General features: G+C 39.1%; 1 protein-coding gene across 5 annotated transcripts in view; it reads left to right on the top strand.

Moving 5' to 3' along the window:
* NTRK2 (neurotrophic receptor tyrosine kinase 2) overlaps positions 1–23,615 on the top strand; it is a 208,354-nt gene that overhangs the window by 23,284 nt on the left and 161,455 nt on the right. For all 5 annotated transcript variants that reach the window (XM_065045879.1, XM_065045881.1, XM_065045878.1 and 2 more), the window contains exons 4-7: positions 3,038–3,106; positions 6,817–6,971; positions 19,525–19,661; positions 22,584–22,716. In XM_065045879.1, coding sequence (XP_064901951.1) covers positions 3,038–3,106; positions 6,817–6,971; positions 19,525–19,661; positions 22,584–22,716 — 494 coding nt within the window. The remainder of the gene's footprint in view (positions 1–3,037; positions 3,107–6,816; positions 6,972–19,524; positions 19,662–22,583; positions 22,717–23,615) is intronic.

Below are 23,615 nucleotides of genomic sequence, written 5' to 3'. Positions count from 1 at the left end.
TTGTTTTTGTTTTTGTTTTTTGTTTTTTTGGTTTAGTAAAAAAAGGCTTTAGAACCCAGGATGAATCTTCTTTGGACTGGTCACCATGATCTTTTTGTGTCTAGTTGAATTCGGGAACTAGTTTATATTATCTTTCCACGGAAGTGGAAGTGTCATCCTTAGCTACTCCATAATAAGCCTGGTAGTGATCTTTTTCACTTAACGGGAGTTAAAGAGACCACAGCAGGCATCCCTATAATCAATGTAAAGTGCTCAGTTAATGAAAAAAATATATAACATTAGATTTAATGTGAAAGTATTATTTAAGATGATAAATCTGTAACAGTGGTCTGAAAAATTTCTATTGAATTACTTGTCAACTTGAAAAACCTTAAAGCTCTAAACTACATGAGAGAAAAGGCTACTGTCTTGGAAGCATTAAAAGTTCCAACTCATGATCAAGAACATCGGCACAGGAATTTTTTATTACTTTTCTTACCATTCTTGCTTTCTTTTCCTGGTGCGTATAAAGCACAACTGGTAAAAATCTGAAAAGACAATTAAAGCTATCAAGGTTCTTTTGTTTTTTTTCAACATTGGAATTTTTAAAAACAAAGTAATGACTCTTTGTGCTTTTGATAGTTTTACTTCAATTATTAGTCCTGGTTTTTTACTGGCTCATATGGATTCATTGATACCTGCATAGAGTTTTCAGAAAGTAGCATACCTGGTGACATTTGCGCAGCAAGTCTGGCTCATGAATCTAAACAAGTAAGGGCTGTTCTTCTCCCTAAAGGTTTGCAGTAATCCTCCAAAAGCAATGACTGGCCTGAGGCTAAATGTCAAGAACACACAGTTATGGCAGTACCTAATTCTCACAGTCTGTGCTGTGATAGAGTTCATAGCTCTGAAGGAGGCAGCTCAGCAGCTCACCAAGAGATGGGATGAGTTAGATGTCCAGGAGTAAGTTGACCAAGAGAACATGTAACCAGCCAGGAGGAAACATTAAGGAAAGATGGGACTTTAGTCCTGCCCATGAAGTAGGTGGGTGGTTATGTCCATGCTAGGTTACTAACAGCAAACCCTCTCCGAGAGTCTGTCTTTACATTCTTAAGATATTATTTAAAATTTTATTTTTACGGTGTTATTTTCTTAAAATAAAGAAAGAGAGAAGCACTGTCTCAGAGGATTGCCGGAGCTTTTACATAAGATGTTTGTGGCCAGTTTTCATGTTTATGTTGTGATACTTTAGCAGGTGTTGGTGGGAGAGAGTTTCAAATCCACTTTTGTTTGCTTTGGTCTGGAATCAGAGCTTGAACTTGGCTCTCCTGTTAGGGTGCCAGGGAGGGTCACACAGAATGAAATGTCTTCAGCTGGACAGAGATTTCCCTGAGGAATGCATTGTCTGATGGCTAGGGAGTCTTTCTGACATGGAAGAGCAGAGTCCTCTGCTGTGTGGAAACCAGGAGTCAAACGTGGTCATCACAGGACCAGGATGATGTTGCCTCCCACTAGAACAGTGAGTAGCATCAGCACCTCTCTGCAGGTGAAGTGTGCTGTATACCCGTTTGTCTTTAGGGAAAGGTAGGAATCAGTTGCTGCAAAGATAAGGGAAGCAGGTGCATGCTTCATTTGACAATACCACAGGGGCATCTGCATGTGCTGCTTGGCAGTGTGAGTGGTGAGTGAAGAGTTGCCCATGGAGGGATGGGGTTTGATGTGCCTCAGTGCAGGAGACAAAAGCCCAAGTCTGTATCAGGATTCAACTTCTTCCTATTAATCTCCCAACGTACGGCTATTAGGGAAAAAAAATAGTTGTGGCTGTTTTTACTTAAACATGACTTCTGTACTTTAATTCTGATATATCTTATCAGTGTCTATGAGACACTTCCACCAGCATCTGCCATAGGGCTGTCCAGTTCACCTGACTAATGAAATAGGAAGTCATCTGCTTTGTTCTCAGGTTTGAGGACTAGTCAATTTGTAAACTTCAGGCTGTTGTTTGTCAGAAGAAATCAAAAGGAAGTATAGCAAATAAAATCTCTTTAAGATTCCGCTCTAAATGCTTGTAGAAAGTCCAACTTGTAATTTCTCTGAAAATTATCTTGTACTCAGGGATCAAGGACTCAAAGTTTTGAAAGTAAACACCATGTCCCTTAGTCAGGGGACGAAAACCAAACCAAAACACCTAATCATTGGTTTTAAATGAAACACAACTTTAACTGTGGAACCCCTATGTTGTCTTTATAATACCATATAAAACTGATGTGGTATTTTGACTCATAACACTGATCTGCACTGTACTGCTGGCAGATACACAGTTTACTGCTCTCTGTGTCCGTAATTGGTGGACTGATAAGACTGTGAAAAACAGCATTATTTTGCTTTGGGGTGGAGACAGCAATTTCGTAAGCCTGGGAGGGGAGGAGTATTTCTGACTCAGAGGAGCATTTCTTCGCTCTGCATAATGAGAAAGGACCTTTCACTTAATTACCACTGGAAACCATAAATGCTTAGTTGACATAAAAAAGCCCAATATAGGCATTTTACAGTTTTCCTTTTGATCTTCCGTGTGGGTACATATTGTACATGCAATTTGAAAAGAACGACTAAAAGGCTCTGATGTGGATATGTGCTAGCATGTGAGGAGGGCTTATGTGAGTACTGAGTTTGGTGCAGCATCAAAGAAAGGGATACACCCATTTCACCTATGAATAAATTGAGCATGTAATTAACACCTGGACTTTACAAAATACTTTTGAAACAAAATTCAATACGCTGATTTTCTGCAACAAACAGTGCTAAAAATGAAAATATTGACCTCTGCTGAGTTTGATTTTGAATGTATTTGACTTCAGTTAGAGACTGGATTCAAACCTATAAAACCCATCGAACTATAAAATGAGACCAAGCACCATTTCTTTACAACAGATGTCAAAGGATTAAGGGCTTTTTAGAACTGGTTTGAGTTCTTGACTTTTTTTTTAAAGACAAAACTGTATTATCAGTGTAATAAGATGCAATTCTAATTAATGCAATCTTTCTTTTTTTCCAATAGCAATTTATCCAGAAACAAGCTCTCAAGTTTGTCCAAGAAGCCTTTTCGCCATCTGGGTTTGACTGATCTGTAAGTTGTCATTTCTTAAAATAAAGTTTATTTTTGGCTGCAATGGAAGAACAAGAGTTTGAAGTTTGTTCTGTTAAAGGTAGAGGTCCATCAATTATTAGGAATGAAATTCCAATCCAAAGAAAGCAGCAATGCTGGACACTTAAATACAGAGAGATTTTCATTCCAGGGATTTAAGAAGGTCAAGTGTATCTTTTTAAAACAATCTAGAGGTCAAAATAGCCTTAAAATATTTTATTCTGAGGTTACTTCGCGCAAAAATACTGGAGTTTGTATTAAACATTTGAGCTGATGAAAATGCAGTCATCTACAGATCTTCAAATGAAGCCTCTCTGTTGTGCTCTTATATTGGCCTCACAGCTGCTATGCTTATGGTTGGCTATTGAAGAATATTTTTATTTCCTCAAATCCTTTGAGTTTCATTGTGCTTTATATAAACATTTGGTAATGAAGCACTGGTAAACATATATTTGTTGAGTGCTTCAATATTCCATTTTTATCCTCTGTTCCATCAAGCAGAATTTTTGTATTGGTATACATACCAAAATTCTGGTCATCCTCTGCATGCTTTGCTAATATGTGGGACTGCAGAGTGCCTGCAGGAGCTTTGGGAGGGCTGGGGCTGCAGAGGAGAGGGAGGGTCAGACGTTGTCCAAAATGCCAGTCCAAGAATTGCAACACCACCATTGCAATTCTCGACTGCCTCTGTTGAACTTCAGTGTGGGGGAAATGAAATTAGCAAATTCCAGTGCCACAAAAAGAGGTTATGCCCTTTGGGTAGGTTTTACTGATAATTAAATTGGTGTAGTCACTTTCTTTACAGCCCAGGGAACATTGCTCACTGGAATTTTCTTTCATAACTTGGAGGTTGCCAATCACTCCGATGGAGAGACTAGCTAGTTGCAGAGCACTTTGTCTTGCTGGATGCCTCTCATAGGTCTCTGAGTTCTGAAAGTCCTTGTTTCTTCATATGCTGTATCTAGTTCCTGCCAAAAAAATCATCTGTAGTATGTACTTGGCTGTATGTTCTAAGTTTTGTAGTTGTTGTGACCTGAAAGAAATAGATGTAAGACTCAGACGGGTGCACAGCATGAAGCTTGGTCTTCTAATTTTTCTAAGCAGTTAGTGGAGAAATTGAGTCGTTTTCGCCCCTCTCCTCAAGTTGCAGAAATGTAAGAATGGGTATGCTCTAGCTTAGTAAGCATGCGAAAAAGGAGGGGACTGTAATTTTGAAGGCATACTCTTCTCCCAGCTTCTTGGAGTTTGTCTGCCACTAGTAACACGTTCATTCTGAAGCACAGATCAAGCCACTCTTGAATCTCTACATTTCAGGTGAACAGTTTCTTGTAGGCTGTGGGTGGAGTGAGTGCTTACAAAGATTTTGAAAAAGAACAACATCAATGTTGCTGATCTTTCTGAAGAAGTTGCTTTGCTCCTGGGCAGAAAGAAGTGAAAAAAGGTTTGCAACAGAGAGTGAGAGAATCAAATGTTACAGATATGTGACAGAAATTATGGAAATGAAATTTAATGAGACTAGGAAATAACACTTAGAGGAAAAACAACTGACTGATGTGAATTAGGAGTAAATACATTTGTATTGCTGATACCAGAGTTAAACAATGGCCATTCAGTGCCATGGTAGTAAAAGCAGGGGAAGGGTATTGAGAGTGAGCCAGACGTGGGAAAAATGGATGGTGTGAAATTTAAACTGAGTGGTATTTGAAGTACGGAGGCACTGTGTGATGGGGGACAAGTTGAGAGACAGAGGATGCAAAATTGAGGTAGTGTAGTGGACTTGGGAAAGAGTTTCAAGTGTAGGGATAGAGGAACTAAAGTTATGCAGAGATTACTATGTATTGGGAGAAACAGACATGGGAGAAGTGAGGCCAAGAAAGCATTGGAGGGGCTGAAGGGAGGAAAAACAGTGATAAAATTAGTATCAGTTGAACAATTGTGTTGATAAGTTGCTAGTACATAGGTGTAAAATTAGAAAGAGGGGAGAAAGAAAAGTATTGGAAGGGCAATCTGAGAGGAGAATGATGCCATAAGTGTCTTCTGAGGACCGTTTCTGACAAACAAGTGTCCTGTTGTTAGCACTCTTGTAAATCAAAACATAAAGGGATGGAACTTCAGGATAGGGTGAAGTAGGAGATATTCACCAGGTATTGTAGAGAAGAGGATGCTGCTTTGAAAAGCCGCTTCTTTTAGAACAAACTGTAGCTGCAGCTGTAAAATTATAGCAAACAAGATAAAGACATGTAATTTGTTTTTACTAGGTCAGATTCTTTCTTTCACACAAGTACATGTAGAGGGCCATTGTGCCTCTATCCAGAATCCTGCCAATGATGGGCCTAACTCCCTTGGTGGGTTTAACATGAAATGAAAGAGTAGAAGAAAAGGACTGCTCAGGCACTGATCAAAGGAAATTTCTCTTTTACAGGGAAGTTATATGATGAAAAAGAATATGTGAAGTAAATATTGCTGTTTTGAAAATGCATGTTGTAGGTTTTGACACAAGGGATCTTAATTGCACAAGCAAGTCTTGTCCATGCTGTGGTGGTGTTAAAGTCCAGCAGATGACTTCTGTGAATACAAATTGCTCTTTCGGACACTTGCAAGAATGATCCCTGCAGCTGTTAATCCTCAAAGAACTGCAGATTTTTTGGGGGGAACAAATTACAGCTCCGATAAGCAGAGTTTTCCATGATTTGCACACTTAATGTCCTCAGGAGGAATTTATGAATGTAGATTCTGTGAGCAACCTGATTTTAGTTTCTATACAATGAAAATGTTCATGAAATTTTCCTAAGAACAGTTGTTCTCCTTGTAATGAGATGCCTCAAACAGTCACTTGCACATGCTTTATTGGATCTTATCTGTGCCTATAGTAGAAAAAAATAATACTAGATCACTTCTTATGTAGATATCAGGATGTTTCTGTTTATCTTTTACTTGAGCATTATTGCATTACATTGTTGTGAAATTTTATGAAATTTTAAAACTAGAATTTGGTGAGTTTACTAACCTGTGGTTTAAATTCCATGCAGCATACTGTATAGCTAGATGATACATTTCTGTTTCAGAGCCATTTTTTCAGTTAGTGTTTCTTCATGACATTACCTAGGGTTTTACTGTGAGATTTTCTAGAGTGTTGTAGCGGATGAATTTTGAAGGTTAGGTGAAATCCTTTTTTATGATTAGAGTTTGTTAGAGCTTGCCTATAATCCATGACTGTTTGACTCTACAAAGAATTTACCACCTCACAGCAGTAAACCATTTCTGGCATGATCTTTCTGAGGTAGCTGAGCAGAGTCAAGTGTAGAAGAGAGCAATTCTGATCTCTGCTTGGCTTTTATGAAATAAAATGGAGCTTCATGGAAAGCCCAATAGTCCCTGTGCTCCTGATTTACACCAGTGAATTGGAGATAGTAGTTGCACTCCCCGTATGATCTCTCCGATCTATGACAGTCTGGATTCTTGGTGGAAAGAGAGCTTCATTCTTTACATGTAAACCATTATCCACTTGTAGCTTACATTGCACTGAGGTTACTAAGGTTGCATTCCTTATCCTTCTTAACTAAAGCGTTGAACTTCTGCTTTCACCCAGCTGAGTGCCTGGAGCTTCCCTGCTCCCTATTTTTTTTTTTTTCTATAGGCAAGACACATTTTGCATTCTAATTTTTTTTTTTTTTTTTTTTTTTTTGCTATAGGATATTGGTGGGCAATCCATTCAAGTGTTCCTGTGAAATTATGTGGATCAAGAAATTTCAAGAGACCAAGTCTTACCCAGAAACTCAGGATTTATATTGTGTAGATGACAACAACAAGAAGACAGCTTTGCTGGATATGAAGGTCCCAAACTGCGGTAATACTCTTTTAACATAAATTTGTTGCTAGATTTTTGTGATACAGGAAAAACGAACATGCTTTTTTTCAAGATGCCTATCAGGATGACAACAATGCTGATAGACGAGAAGGTTTCCGTGGAGATATTAACCACTCACTGGTCTTTCACCCCACATGGAATAATTCTGGGAGCTTCACATAATTTTTTTTTTCCCCTTGATCAATGTACCGTTATTCAAGTGCAGGAGAACAGAACACCCATTATAGATAACACACAAGAATTACGTAAAATGCATGTGCCATTGTTACACTAGATATTAGTGCTTCCAAGCTCAAGAGATAGAAAATTTTACCTCCTTGATTTTTTTTTTCAGGTATTTATGGTTAATGAGATCTTTATTTCCCTTGAAAAATACAAACTCTAGTGCTAGGACCATAGGAAGAAAATTCAGAAAAACTGCATGCTAGTAGAGACAAAGTAGGAATACCTCGGTTCTTCACACAGATGAAACTCTACTGAGTTCTCTTGTAAAGCCTTTTCAAAAGAGTCATAACAAGCTTGTGTCTTTAGCATTTTGCAGCATATTGTTTTCAGTTTGCTTATAGGGATCTGGAGATAGTGGAAAAATGTAATAGTGAGGCTTTTTTTGTATGCAACTTTGCTGCCTGTATGTGGTCCTGGGACAGCTGGTGAAAGGTTTCACCCACTCATCAGAGAGATTTCTCCTCCTTTGTGTAAAAGGGGCAGAGGCCAGGTATTCCTGACATGACGTGAGACCTTTTGGAGTCTGGAGCTTACTTTTGCAGAGCAGGGAGCTGGGGTGCCCTGCAGCAGGCAGGCAGGAAGGAAAGGGAGCATGGGTATCCCCATGGAGGGCTGCTTTGGATTGGGGAAGCAGTAAGTGAAGGTGAATAGCAGGAGGAACACAAAAACAATACCCTTTCTCACTCCATGTTTGTCCATTGAGTGTCCTTTTCTCCACTGCCTAAATGGAGAGTGTGACATCCTCTAATAGCAGCTGCCGTCAAGAAACAGCCATGGAGGGGAGCTGCTGCAGACCCAACATGTGTGGTGTTCAGTGGCCGTAATGTGTTTTATGGTCATGCATCATGCCTTGTGGCCTTGTGTCCACCTTCTGGCTGGGACCAGGTGGGGCGGTGTATTCATTAAAATAATGATGCTAGCATCTGGTATATCAAAGAAGAGCAACCTGTTAGGGGGTCTTGTGAGCTGCACAGTCGGTCTTGTGTGCTGCAGGATCTGATCTACCTGAAGTGGGAGATGATACCAAGCTGAGCTAAATGGACCCAACCGTCTGCTCCAGCTGGATGCTCTAGAAGGTATCTGCTGGGTGTAGAAAGGTGTACTGGTGGACTGAGATCAATTAGTACAAACTGGGAACTCCAGCATAGTGTTTTGTAGCATTCTTGGCTGCCACATCTAGAAGGTGCCAAGTAGCTAGGGTTTTTCTTTGAAAATTTTTATTGTTAAATACCCAGAAATAAAAGTATGAGACATTATTTCTTTTTCCTGAGTGCTTGACCATCTGCGGTTGCACCAGACTTGTCTCTGACTTCTTGATGCTGTGTATGTGCATTTGTGTATGCATGCATGCACCTTGTGGGCATATCTTGACAAAATACTTGCAATGACAAGGCAAGGTGGTACTTCCAGCTAGAGGAGGAGGAGGAGGAGGAGGAAAGGTGGACATATACAACGTTCACATTGGAATTTGCTGTATGTAGAATTTGCATACGGGATATGTTAATTTTGCTGAAGATCTGTGTGGATATCATCAGAACATGCCTGCCAATTATTTATGTTAGTTTACAGGCTCCAAATATGACTAAAATTTACTTTTTTTTTTCTTTTAGTGAGTCTTTCCCCTTAATTACTTTTTCAAAATGAACCAGTGCAGGATATAGGTTTTTAATAAAGGTGACAACACAGCATTTTCCTTGGCACAGAATAGACAATCCAAGGTGAAGAAGAATTACTACCTTGGTGAGCACGGACAGTGTTCTGGAAGATATCTGAAAGATACAATGCGTGGCTCTTGCTTTCAGTATCTCTGCAAATATTTTTCTGTGTTTAAAAGAACAGTACTTACTTTCAAAAAAACCCAATAATTAAGCTGGTTTATTTCATTTCCAGAGCTTTCTAAGAGGCTAACAGGTAGAACTGAAATAGAAGAAGAATTCAGCTTTTGACTTTGTTTTGTGAACTTTTTTCCCTGTCAACTACGTGATCTTGTTAGCTTCTTTTGATATAAAGAGACATTTTTGAGCATGCAGGCCTTTGTATTTTGTTAATAAAACTTATTCTAATTTTCTCTGCTAATGAAATTGTTTCATCTCATCTCTCCGGTTTGTTATATTATTTTTTTCTTTAGAAACTAAGCAAGCATGCTCTCTTCTTTGTGTGCAGGTGTTATTAATTACTTCATAATATTATAGTAAGTGGCCTGTACAGTATGTGGTAAATGTCTTGGTAACAGGCTGTCTCGCTGCTCTGTGCTGCTAATAAATCTCTTGCTGGGAAGTTGGAAGAGGCCACTGTGTTTTTTTGATAATGAGGCTTTGGTTTGTAGATAATTGATGTGAAAATTAGTGAAGTTCTGTGGTACTTTACTTATTGTTTATATGGTGGAAGTGTTTATTAATGTGCTGATTAAAGGCTGGTTGCAATTTAGATGCCATCAGCTTTGTGATTTCTTTTCTTGAGGTTTAAAGTCGGGTATGTTCACTATCTAGAAGATCTTTTCCAGCTGCAATATTAAAAGTCAATAAATTGTTACAATGTTTGCAGAATTATTTTTTCAACTCCATTTAAAATGTATGTATGTGTGATGAAAATTGTCAGATTCTTATAAGTTTTAAATTCACACTTAATGGCTATGTCAAATATTAAGTTGCGTCTACCATGGTAGTATTAGTAGAGCCTTCTGTGTGGAGGAGTGGTTTTGTTTAGTTTTGCCATTTTCACAGCATTTGCTGGTTGCCTGTACAACATGGACAGCATCACCACTTAGGCCATCCACTTTTTTTTCCTTTGTTTCTACCTGATAAATAGCATTAGAAAAACCAAGAAAGAGAGCTAAATAAGTAAACACTTTGTTCCTGTTACTACTTCTGTAAGCTCCGGTGGCAGTTGCCACTGGTGTATTAAATTCTTGGGAGTGAGCCACGTCCTATGCCTGGGGTAAGGTCACTCAGAACTCTGTCACTCTGCAGATCACTTGGAGATCACTGCATGCCAAGGAGGAAAACCCATGTCTTTGGTACTGGTGATTAAGATATTGGTTGCTCCCACTGGTGGACAATCAGTTATTCAACTGCTATTGTTGAACTCACTGATACCAAAATAAGTTTTTTTTTCTTGTGGTATTTTTGGGAGGGGCTTGGCTTCTACAGTTGTCTCTGCAGGCCCATGTAGGTTTTTTGTTGCTCTGGATCTCAGTCTGGTAATGGCATTTTGTCTTATACGGCCAATTTAGTTAATCAGATTTATTTATGTATGCTGGTGTGGTGCTTGATCTGGCTTGCAATTCTGCTTACTTTCCCAGGTTTGTATGCTTATTTATCATCCATTGTTTCGGAAGATGTTTTCTTTTTTGTCATTGGTCATGAGTGCTAGCTAAAGTCTGCTGAACAAAGTGGCATATTAGTCTCATGTACTAATTTGTTTTACATATAACAAATGTATTAATATGTTCAGACTGGCTGTTTGTTTACATACACAGCCGGTCAACAGAAATGTCTGATCTGAAAACTATGAGATTTTTTTTGCATGCTAACATTTTTTTGTCTATCTCTTCCCTTGCGCATGAGGTACTCTGGTGTTGCTCTTTGTGCTGGTTCTTGTGTATGAATGACGAAATGTTAGAAAATGTTGTAATGTAGAATTACAGCCTAAAGAGATGGATTGCCCGTTTCTTGCTTGGTTGGGAAAGCCATGAATTTTTATGGGCAATTGTTCAGATGACTATGGATGAACTGGACTGGATCTGGCTTCATTTCAGCCTCTTTCTGGTGACAGATTTTTGTCCTAGAGGTAAATAAGTAAATGGTAGTATCAGACTGGAGGTAGGTGGTTATAAATTCTAAAGAGGAGAAAAAGGCAAACTGAAGGATTGACGTGTTTATTTCTTTGAATTTACTGAATAGATTTGTTGTATTAGTTAGTCAATAAAATAAGGATTAGATCTTAGGCTATCACAGTACAATGCAGTCTAAAATCACAAGCAAAGGAATAATCCAGTGGGTGTTGACATTTTTTTCCATTATCAGCCAGACTTCGCAGATAAGGCTATCAGAAGGAGAACATTACAGGCAGAATGAAATGAGTTTAAAAAAAGCCTTAAACATTCCCTGTGTTTACCTTTCAGAATATTCTTGGGCTCTCTACCCTGTATTGTTTATTTTGGCTGAAGAACTACATGTTATGCATAATGTATGGTGGCAAACTGTTCTTATTTTTCTTATCTGTGATCATGGACTGCATGAAAAATTATGAGAGTTTTGGCAGTAATGGGGTTTCACTGTTGCTCCAAAGTTGAGTTAGAATTTTCCAAACTTAATAAAACCAATTTTCATTATTCCAGCTTTTTAGGTGGCTGTCCTAGGGACCTTAAGAGACAAGTCCTGGGCAGAAGTTAAGGAGCTGATATAAGCCTTGAAAATATAAGCCCTTCATCTGGTTTGAAATGTCAGCAGCAACCTTCAAAGCTTCTGTGAAGGTTGACTGCAGAAGATGGCTTGCTGTCCAAGTGAATTTGTTCTCATGCGCAGCTGTTGGTGGTTTTTGCCTGCATGGCATTCATGATGGCATTTGAAGGCCTAGGTGGGATGACAGTTCTGCGGAGGTTGTGTTTGCTGCTGTAATCATGAAGATGAGTTAGCAAGTTTTGTGGCCTTTGCTGCAGCACACACTCACTCTATTTACAGAAGTTCACTTCTAGTGATAACTTCAGCTAAGCAGGGACTGCTGGAGTGTTTAAAGGCAAATTAAGGGTGTATTGTCTCAGGGAAAGCATACTTTAAAGACTTGTGATCTTCCAGTAGAGGCCATACTTGTTCAATTATTTTCTGTAAAGGTTCCCAGCTGAATGTGACAATCAGGTGTGTCATGATTGAAGGCAGATTTCTCTTAGTATTGCAAAATATTTGGGTGGCTCAATGAGCTGCCATACCACTCTTTCTGCTTCTCAACAGAAAGATGTTCCTCCATAGACTAACAAGGTGGGTGTTGTGAGAGTCAGATGTCGTGCAGTAAGAAAATGAGAGTTGGACTTTAAGAAGGTATGCTGAAGCAGCAAGCACATCTAGCAAGAAGAGGTCTAAAATATGCTTGTACAGTGTGCATATGCCTTCCAACTGGTCATCAGGAAATACTGAAGGCATGGGAAAGTCCTAAACTCTGGTCTGAATGACTGTCCTCATGGCTTTGGCAAGGAGCCTTTACGTTTGGACTCAGCCTTTCCCAAGGGTAGGAATTTGTTCTTTTCCTTTCAAAAGGGCATAACAAGACTTGTGCAGTGTGTTTTTTTGTTTTCTGTTTTTTTTTTTTCTTTTCTTTTTTTTCTGGGTTGTGGGGGAGAAGGTTTTTCTTTGGTTGTTTTTGTTGTTGTTGTTGTTGCTTTCTGGGTTAGGAAAAAAAAAGCAGTGACTACAGGAGGAGATTTTGTCATCAATCTCTGGGTTCAGCTTCAGTTCAGGAATCTAAGATACAGCTTTGGTGATGTCCTCGCCACCAATCTGTAGAGTGTTTGAGACTATTTGAGTTTAACCCTGTCAGACCTGTGCAGAAGACCGTGGTCATTGTGGAAAACACCCATCAAGGTTTGCTGTGCCACATGATGACTGTATCTCTATTCAGTGGTTATGCAGTGCTCTGTTCAATGGCTATATACTCTTCCGAAATATTGAAGACATTTTGATGTGCGACAGTTTCTTTACTTTAACACTCAATGGGCAGTGTATGGAAATATGCTGGGCAAAAGGATCATAATCCAGAATTCTTCCTCCTCTTTCCCCCCTATACTTTTCAGATTAGTCCTTTTTTAATTCAAGGGAAATTTCAAGTTTTGTTGTGCATGATGGCAAAGTTAGAGTGAAGAAATGGAGGGTAGTGTCTGGTGGTTAGAGAAGTGAGAGATTATATGTTTTTAGATGTTCCTTATTTCTGCTAATTCTGCATTTTATTTGCCTAACATTTTTTAATTTTCATTGAATATGGTTCTGATTGTCATCTTGGAGTAACTTCTGCGAGATTTCTGCAATTATCCCTATGGATTGGACATTTGGATGTTGTGCTTGTGATACAATAGAAAATGGAAAAAATGGTTTGTGTTTCTTTAATTCATCTTTTGCATGTAAACTTTTGGCATATCCTGTTTATAGTGCTCTAAAGATGCAGCCAGGCTAATTTTTAGCCCTGTTGTTCTGCAGACTTCAGTGGAAACATGCCCACTTAGGCCATGGCTGAAATTTGGCTCAGAACTTCTTGGCTGCAGACAGTTGCTAAGTGAAACACAGGAGGTAAATCATATCCAACAGCTGTTAGCTTTGTAGCTAGAATTGGTAGAAAGTTTTTTGCTTTGTTTTTTAAATCTATAAAAGCCCATAGGAAAAGATCTTTGGAATTTTTAACACCTTCCTGTATTTTCAAACAAGGCAGAATTTTAGTAGAACAATATAAGAAAACTGTTTTTTTTTTTTAACATTTTATGTTGATACAACCTGTATGGAGCCAGCAAGGCCTCTGAAATTTGCAGATCCATGTGCACAGTTCTTAACAAATTGCATTGTCAACCATCCTGTTTCCAGGCTCCAGACAGTACAAGTGGTGGGTGTTATGAAGCTGTACTGTAGTGCTGTAGTCAGTTGTATGTTTTCTCCCCAGAGAGAAAAAGGAAAACCAGGGGAGCCAAGAACCTTGAGCTGTATTGAAACCTTATGTGGGACAAGCAGACTGGATTTGGGCCACTGTATCTTACGAATTACAGAGGATATGTTATAAATCAGTGGTTCTGGTAGTCTGCATTTACATGGTTCAGTTTGATAGATGGTTGCTGGCTCTGTATTAATTTAAGCATTCTTGGTCTGATATATTTATTAAAAAGAAGATAAAGGATTTCAGGTAAGGATTAAAATCACCTTATTAAAATTCAGATGCAGTTGGCTACTTTTGAGAAAAAAACTGACAACTATTCTTTGTAATTACTTGTTCTAGTCACTGGACAGGTTGACCTGCAAAAATGTATGAAGCAAAAAAGAGATGTCATGGGCTGCAGTGGAAACCATTTAGTGACACTGCATCATGGCAAGACTCCTGGGAGTTTGCTGACAGGCCAATGAAAATCAGGGGCTTGCTGTACAAAGGATGGCATAAATGAATGCAATATTGGGTTTAAGATATTCTCTCAGGAGCTTATTTCTTCATCATGTCATTTCTTAGGTATTAGTGAGGCTAATTGACCATATTGAGAGAATTTTTTGGTGAAGGCTTTTGAGCAGCTGAACAAATCCCAGAACAAAATAGATGAAAGTTGAAGCTGAAAAGGTCAATCTGGAAATAATTTTGTAAAAAAATTTGTAACTGTGAAGATAGTTAACCAGTGAAACAACATCTTGGATGTAATGGTGGCTTCTTTTCTCCTTGTTTAAGACCTTCTTCTTCTAAAAGTTGTTGTAGTTTATTGGGTAGAGTGTTGATGCTGAGAGTTGAGTTACAGAGTTTGTATTAATACTCATTTATTTCTTAATTAGGTTATATCCTTATTTTGACATATAGTGGCAGTCTGGCTCTACCAAGACCAGTTAAAGTTTTCTGTAGAACATAGTAAGTAGCAGCATGAAGACTTTGAAAAACCTCTAGGGGCTACTTACTACTGCTGTCCTCTGAGGGAATCTTATTAATGCTTATAGATCTCTAGAGGGTGGATGTCAAGACGATGGGACCAGACTCTTTTTGGTGGTGCCCAATGACAGAATGAGGGGCAGCAGACACAAACTGAAGCAAAAGAGGTTCCATCTGAATATGAGGAGAAACTTCTTTACTTTAAGGGTGCTGGAACACTGGAAGAGGCTGTCCAGAGAGGTTGTGGAGTCTACTTCTCTGGAGACATTCAAAACCCACCTGTACACATTTCTGTGCAGTCTACTGCAGGTGAACCTGCTTTAGCCAATGGGTTGGACTAGATCATGTCCATCAGTCCCTTCCAACCCCAACCATTCTGTGATTCTGTGAATTTAGGCACATTCTTGTTGTTAGTTTTTATTAGTTTCCATTGACAATTGTGTAGCCTAATGCTGTAGTAACCTTTGAAAATATAATCCCAAGTTTTTGGGTTTGTGATTGCTGAAGTCACAGCTGTACACAGTGAAGATATGAGTCATTCCCTACTGATGCTTAATAGTTCACTGTCTGATGGCCTTGGGCCATCGTTTTGCACTAGTGATGGTCTGTGAAGGTAAATAGTTCCCCCTTACTTAAAGGAGCTCCTTCTAAAGCATGAGGTGATGTTTGGAGAGACGCATCCGACATAAATGAATTCCTCCTGCTTGTCTCTGTTGTGTCCAGTTGTGCCGTGGTGGGGGAAGTGACTGCTTATTCTGATCCAGAGCTGCCTATTTCCGGGGATAAAGTGTTACCGGTTTGAATATGAGAACAGATATTCTGTATGTGGTGAAATAACATAGCTGTTATACACCCACACATAATGAAACACATGATTTTTAGTGTATGTTTTCATCTGTTGAACTGTGTAACTCTCTACATTACAGGGTAAAATTCTCAGTAGCAGGTTCTGTCCTACCGTTTTTGTAGACACTGGAAAGCTTTGGATAGGTTATTGAGAAGAAGGGGGACTTGAGAAAATGAAATAAAACAGAGTGGTCTTAAGAAGATAATTCAAAAACTCTCCTTTCTTCATCCTGTCAGAACAGGAGAGCACTCAATGAATTTGAATGTCACAGACAAATTTCAGAACTGATAAAAGGGAATGACTCTTTCATACAGCCTAGACAGAATGTCTGTGAAATTCATTGCTGCAGAAGGATATTAAAGCCAAGAATATAGCTAAGTTAAAAAAGAAATCGGATACTAGCAGGGTTATTGCTGGTATCCAGAATTATAATAATTAATGCCATGAAATTTTGAGAGAGAGACTGTCTTTCAAGCTTTGGGGCACAGGGTAATCTTTGTCTGAGAGATATCAAGATGAGACTTGTGGAAAGATGATGTCATGTCTACCTTGCATGGGCTCTTATGCTACAGTCTAAAGTTACTATGCTGGCAGTATACAAAAGTATTTGAACCTGTTGTCTGATGGCTTGTTTCAATTACTGTGTACAAAGGACTTCAAAATGTACATCCATATCAAGACGAGATAGGCATCTAAAACACTGTATTTAACCAAATTAAGCCAGGAGTAAATGCAGCGTGGATGGCTGTCTTTCTAATTGTGTAGGTGTCAAAATGCTACTGACTCATATAAATGGTCTTGCACTACACTGAGCATACATACTGAGCATATGTGTCTGTTAGGGTGCATTGTGTTTTTTTTTTTTAAATACAGGTAGTTTTCAATACAAGTTTTGCTGCTTAGTCTTATTGCTCTGTTGCTTGAGTCCAGTGTATCACATTTTCTGGTTACAAGGTTTTATGCTACTGTTTGCTTTTTCCAAACACAGCCACTTCTCAACTTGTGTGTGTTCTGCTGTGAAGCAGTCTGGGTGCCACTGGAAATAAAAGCCAAAATGACCTTGCAGCTAAAGTTCACTAATTCAGGATATCCAATCAGAAAAAATGAGTCTCGAGGCAATTCTTGTATGTGTTTCCCACCCACATCTCATGACTAGGAAAGGGAGGAAAAGAAAACACACATAATAATGTGATTCTCCTCTCCTCTCCTCTCCTCTCCTCTCCTCTCCTCTCCTCTCCTCTCCTCTCCTCTCCTCTCCTCTCCTCTCCTCTCCTCTCCTCTCCCTCTCCCTCTCCCTCTCCCTCTCCCTCTCCCTCTCCCTCTCCCTCTCCCTCTCCCTCTCCCTCTCCCTCTCCCTCTCCCTCTCCCTCTCCCTCTCCCTCTCCCTCTCCCTCTCCCTCTCCCTCTCCCTCTCCCTCTCCCTCCCCTCCCCTCCCCTCCCCTCCCCTCCCCTCCCCTCCCCTCCCCTCCCCTCCCCTCTCCTTTTGTCATTCCACTCCACTCCACTCCTACTTTTTTGCTGCAATGTTTTCTTCCAGGTCTTGCATCTGGTTTTTAGTGTAACTTTAGGAATCTATGGAATAGTAAGCATTGTTTTCTTATAGACCCCTGGCAGGATACATGCCTGGTGTTTCTGTTTTCTTCAGAGATATAACACTAACATGATATGTGCAGACTTTTGGGAAAAAACAAAAACAAAACCAAACAAAACAGAACCAGATCTAATTCTGAGTGGGAACCAGAACCAGTACCAGAGGAATTAAACTTCAGTTGCCTATCTTTTAAATAAACACACTGTAGGAAGAAGTAGTCTCCGAACTTAACAGTTGTTAAGAGAGGGCTCTAAGGGACCAAAGTTGTTTCTATTTTTGCTTACATGAGAGGTTTAATGTGAAATAATGTGTTAGTAGGAACTGTGCAGGCTTGAACTGCGAAAGGTTAATCTGTTGTGTAGACCTTGTCCCAAGTGCTAGGGCCAGTAAGGAGTGGGGAAGCTTTAATCTCTTTGCGTGTTCAGGTCTGGGAAGAGTAGTTGGAATGGTTTTCAGAGGTAGTGTGGAAGTGTAACTTTATAAAGCAAATGATCTCATTACTTCGCTCCTCATTCCCTAACCAGCATAATTAATATCCAAATGTTCCCTAAGATTAGTTTTATTTCCTGCCCAGCAAGTTGACAGACACTGCTGAGATTTGAATTCACAGCAGGCGAGAGCAGATGGCTACCTTCGCTAACAGATTACTGCATCAAAGCGTACAAACTGTCCAGCTCTGTCTCAATAAACTTCAACATATGATTTATAAAGTGAACATAATAGGAGAAATCCATGGTGCCTATAACAGGGATCATATTACAGCACTACTTAAAGCACTGGTAGAAGCAGTTATTGTATACTTGTGCTGATCTTCAAATCTTATTAGGCAAGAAAGCATTGTCTGGAACATTGTCCTCTCTTTTGTATTACTTCCTCTCATTTAATTTTTATTGAACTAATTAAATTTAAAGGGAGATTTCCAATACATATAGCTTCTCTTGAAGTTCTGGCAAACATATTGATGTATTCACACTTACTTGGTGGCTAGTTGTTTGTATAGGACTTTTTACATAAGGAAAAAAGTCCCCTAAATGTCTGTATCTGCAAGTCCACTAAAAAACAAAACCAACCAACCAACCAAACAAAAAAAGATAATTGTTGTTTCAGAAAAAGACTTTGCAAGGTCATGCATACATATCCAGCACAGCAGATAGACTTCATTTTTTGAGATGATAAAGTGCAAGTAAAACTTGTCTGGAACAGTTGATGAGAAATGCCTCATGAAGGAGGCCAGAGCTTTTTAGATAGTATAGCAGCTCCAAATAACGATACAGTATCTTTTTAAGAAAGATGTGATATTTCTAGCATGTTGCATAATTATTTACTATGTAAATAAATATGAAATGTGAGGTCCTCTGTGCCTGAAGTCTGTTGAATTGCTGGGATTATTTAATAAGAGGGTCAGTCTATAATTCCTTTTGTTTTTGTAAGGATCTAACATATATTTACTGTTTGGGAAGCTCCTATTGCATTGGTTGCTGAAGAATGAGATACAGAGTGACTTACAGGTCTGTGAGGTGGAGGGGGAGTCCTGATTCTTGCAAAATCAGGGCTTGTTTCGTGGTGAGTGGTACCGTCTCACTGCTTTTCTGAGGGTAATAGAAAATTCTGCTGAGCTGGCTTGGATAGCGACTCCGTGCAATTGCCAACCTTCTCTTCTGCCCATTCGCCCCTCTGGCTTGATTTGTTCAGGGCTCTGTTTCCTGCACTTTGTACTAAAGTTCTAGGTCTTGCCCCGCACTCTGTGAACCGTGTCTCTGTATGAGAGGGAGGGCTGCAGTCTCCTGTGATACTGGGAGCTAATCGGAGAACAGTGGAGAACAGTGGGAATACCACTATGTCAGTTCAAGGAAAACAGAGGTTTCTTTGTAGCTATTACAATGACAAGGAATAAATTTCTTGTTTTAAAGCATAACGGAAGGGGATTTTTTCATTTTGAAGTTAAAAAGTGAAGTTGGGATAACTTCTCTTTGCCCATCTGAACCATTTCCTTATTTAACAGGTTTAATGTATTTCCATATGCAGTAAGGTTTTCTTAGGATGTGAAGCAGAGAAGGCGCAGAAAAATGCTAAATAGCAGTTTAAAGACTAGTTATATGTTTCCAAAGATGTGCTTTGTACTCCCTGACTGAATAGTAACTGACCACAGTGAATATCTGATTTAGTGGTGTTTTTGCTTGCATTTATACAGCTTGCTTAGAATTGAGTGATGTCTGTTTCTGTCAAATACAAATACATGTGGGTTTTTTTGTTGTTGTTGTTTCTGTCATAGACTTGCCCTCAGCAAACTTAAGCAATTACAACATCACCGTGGTGGAAGGAAAGAGCATCACATTGTACTGTGATACTACTGGCGGGCCACCCCCTAATGTGTCCTGGGTGCTCACTAATCTTGTGTCAAACCATGAGGTGAGTTTTATATTCAAATATGTGGCAATTCAGAGACAGGTGATATCTGCTGAAGGATGGAATGAAGGTTCATGTCCAGCTTTAGTTAACTTTGTATTAAAAAGATGAAATAGAAAATTAATGTTGGGTTTACATTTGGTTTTGAGTTACTTTCCATCGAGGATGACTGCTGCAATGTTTTTTGGAGAACAGCAGACATTCTCTCCTTGAGACCCTGATTTGCATTCTGGTGTTTGGATGTTCGCCTGTAAATGAGAGCACTGCAATTTTTTTGGAAGTAATATGGTGAATCAGGATACTGAAACACAAGGGCTTTCTCATTTTCACAGATACCTGCATACAGAGAGTACATTTAATCTACTCTAATAATGAAAAAAAGCTTTGTGTCTCTAGTTTTATTATGTTTTCATGCCAAAGGCTTGATGTGTTGGAATTTGGTTGTAAATATTATTTTGTGACTTGTTTAATTTTCCTTCAACAAACAAAGCAACAACAGGGAGCCTTGGAAATAGAAATGAAGATTTTACTAAAAAGAATGGCATTTTTTTTTTTAAATGAAACATGAAGATGTGTCCTCAATAAAATCATGTGGGCAGGGGGAATTTTGTTTTCTGAGATCTTTGTATTCTGTGTCCCTACCTTAGACTGCGTGCACACTGGAGATAGAATGATTAAGTTATTTCTAATAGAAGTGTTATTAAGGAGAAGCATATGATTAGATCTTCAACATGCAGCAACTGACCTCTTAAATTGCCATTATTTATACAGTGGGCAAGACCCTTTGTTATTTACAACTTTATGGCACTGACTTTCCTACGTTCATGCTGGTGCAGACTGTGTAAAGCTCTTTGGTCCGTACAAACTGCAGGGTGTGGACTTCCAGGACTGCTCCTAGAGTGTGGAAGAGACAGCATCACTGGGCTCTCGTAGCCTTTGCACTTTTTTCCTTGAGGACATTATATTGGGTCTGTATAGATTTTGAGTAGCCTGTCTTTGAGGTCTCCTAAGTAAGAGCTTTGCAGAGATACATAGTTTTATTTTTAAAATTTAATCTGTAAAACTATCCAGATGCATCAGTCATCGTCAAGAACAAGAAATTAAAACAGTTTGGGGAACCTATGCCAAGTTCTCTTTTCCCTTTTTTCCTTTTTTGTTTTTCTTTTGTGTGTGTGTGTGTGTGTGTGTGAGTTATGTGCCAAAGCGAATGTAAGATGCTGTTCAAAAAGTGATATTGCCTAATTTTTTACCCCTCCTCTCTTTGAAATGCCATGGTCAGTTTTCTTCAAGCTTTCCAGAAATATTCTGTCGTGGCCTAACTTCATCTTGAGATTTCAGAGGGGCTCATAATATAAGCTAGATACAGCCTTAGCTGTGGAGCACAGTAGTCTTTTCAGTAGCAGAAGAATGAGTGCCTTTTAAACCTCATTTGCCATTCACAACTGTCCTTCCCTTTTCTGTGAGTGGTGTGTTTGGTTTCCTTTCTCTCACTCCCGTATCTTAGTTTCCACCTCCCCTTTCTTCACCTTCTGTGCTGCTTTTGCCTGTTTTCTCTCCTCTTTTACAAAGAGAGACATTAGCAAGGGTTAAAACAATAATAAACTTTAGTCCTCCAAAGTTAATTGTATGCCCTTAGTTTCTGTGCTGCTGTATAATCGGATTGATGTTGGTTAGATTTATCTTGCTCTAGCTTTCAGCCCCAAGCCTGCGATTGAGCCCCTCTGCTTCCAGTCTAGGTTTGGGCACTGCTCACCCCCAAGAGTTCCCCCAGTGTCACACTGGAATCAAAGGGACATTTAACTTCAGTGGAGTAAAGGTGTCATCTTGAGGTTCAAAATTCTGGTCCAACAGGACTGTATGCAGGAGTGTTCCTGCCTGTGCCCCTTGACTGCCATGGAAAGCCACTGTGGTGTTACAGATGCAGTGTGTTATTTGTTTGTGTTCTGTGCAGCACTGAAGTGTATGTGTACCCTAAGATAAGTACTTACAATAAGTATTATTGTTTATTTTCTTAATGTGTTTTGGTTCCTTTTAAAGAGAATAGTCTTGCATTTTTATGAAAGATTAAAGTATGGAAAGAGTAATTATCTGGGGATCATATGAAGGGTCTTATTTAAGAAAACCAGAGTTTTTAACAGCTTTTTTTTTTTATTGTGATTCAGGCCTATTTGCTTTATTCAGTGTTGCATAGCTGCATATTCAATATGGCATTTAAGGCTATAAATAGCCACTGAGATTTCCAAGAGCCATAAGGATCAAAATACCTAAGAATCATAAATCTTACCTTAATTTGCCTATGCTAAAACACATAAACCAGTACTTAAGCAGTAGCTTAGGTAGGAATTTGTTGTGAAAAGTTTCATGAAAAGAAGAAGCTTTTAAAAGAAGTTTGGCTAATGAGGAGAGAAAAGACACATTGTCAGGGTACTGTATAGCTTAGAAGGCAGCAGTGGAAGAGACGTCAAGCGTAAGTACAAATAAAAGAGACAAAAAGGAAGAGCAAAGCAAGGTTTAAACAGAATAAAAAGTTGAAGGGGAGCAGAGATAGACCATAAAAGTCAGTCATGAAGTGGAAGAAAGATATGAGCAAGGGTATGGGTTGAGAAAAAAAACATTGTGTAGAGAGGAAGAAGCATTTAAGGAAATGGCAGAAACTGAAAGTGACAGGACAGAAAAATGGTTGAGCGCAGTGTTTGTAGCAGGACTTTTGGAGCTTTAAATCTGCTTTCACTGATGGTTACAACTGGTTCTGTAGGTGTTTTGTGTGTGGATAACACACTGCAGTAAGGCTCTGGTTAATTGTGGACTAATACAATAAAAAAGGAGGGAAAATGAAAAATGCCATTCAGCTGTGGCCAGTGATTGCCTCTCTCTCTGTTCTTTATGCTGTGGTTGACACCTACATGTTTTTCTGATCGCTTGCAGAGTGACACAAGTAAGAACCCTGCCTCACTAACCATAAAGAATGTTTCGTCCATGGACAGCGGACTGTGGATTTCCTGCGTAGCAGAGAACATTGTGGGAGAAGACCAGGTCTCTGCCGAGCTCACGGTATTCTGTACGTACGCAGGCCTCTGTACAGCTCCCAAGGCCAAACTACATTGGTAGCAACTGTTCTGGGTATAAATAATTTTTTGAACAAAAACCCTTAAGGCCTGTGAACTGTCTACTGCAGTTAATGCTGGGAGTAGCCCAGCCAGCATTTCTATTTGTCTTTTTCAGTCCTGTGTTCTGAAAAAAAATGTTTTTCTAAATGCTTTATCTTCCAGTTAGAACAATCTGCAGGTAGATGTCTAAAACCCAAAATACTTAATGGCACCGTTAGTGTGGGAAGGTTCGTAATGGTGTGTGTGTACATACACACTGTCTTAGGAATTGTGAACACATCAATAGGCTTGTAGAATTAATTATAAGAGACTACAAATGTTTAAATTCTTATTATCTAAAGCAGCAACTGCTGTGTTCAAAAAATAACACACTTGCAACATTCGTACTGCCAGATGTAAATTTATTTGCCATAGCTTTGAATAATATACTTATTTGTCAGGACCAAGGGAGGGGGAAGGGACATGTAGTATAGAGGCACTGGCTTCTTAGATCTAAGATGCAGGCTGATATAATTTGGTGTGAACTAGACAGCATGTTTTAGTAAGTTGAAACTCTCTATTTAATTGAAGATGGGAATGGAGCACTTTGTAGATGGCAAATTTTGTTCAGCATGTGCTCATGACAGAATAAACTAGAAAAATCACTGTAGATGTAGGTTTGTAGGTTGAAATTGGATATATAATAGCTATGTAAGGGGACATAAAGTAGAAATGTTTGAACAGTGTAAATGAGATTCTGAGCTTGGCACTGTTATGAGTGATAAAAGGGAGTATAAGTAGATGAAATTGGATGCAGTTAAGAATAAATATCAAGGAAAATTTCCCAATAGTGAAATAATGGGCAAGGTGT

The sequence above is a fragment of the Columba livia genome, chromosome Z, assembly GCF_036013475.1.
Source record: "Columba livia isolate bColLiv1 breed racing homer chromosome Z, bColLiv1.pat.W.v2, whole genome shotgun sequence".
In the NCBI taxonomy this organism is placed as follows: domain Eukaryota; kingdom Metazoa; phylum Chordata; class Aves; order Columbiformes; family Columbidae; genus Columba; species Columba livia.
This window is presented reverse-complemented; position numbering and strand designations above follow the sequence as displayed.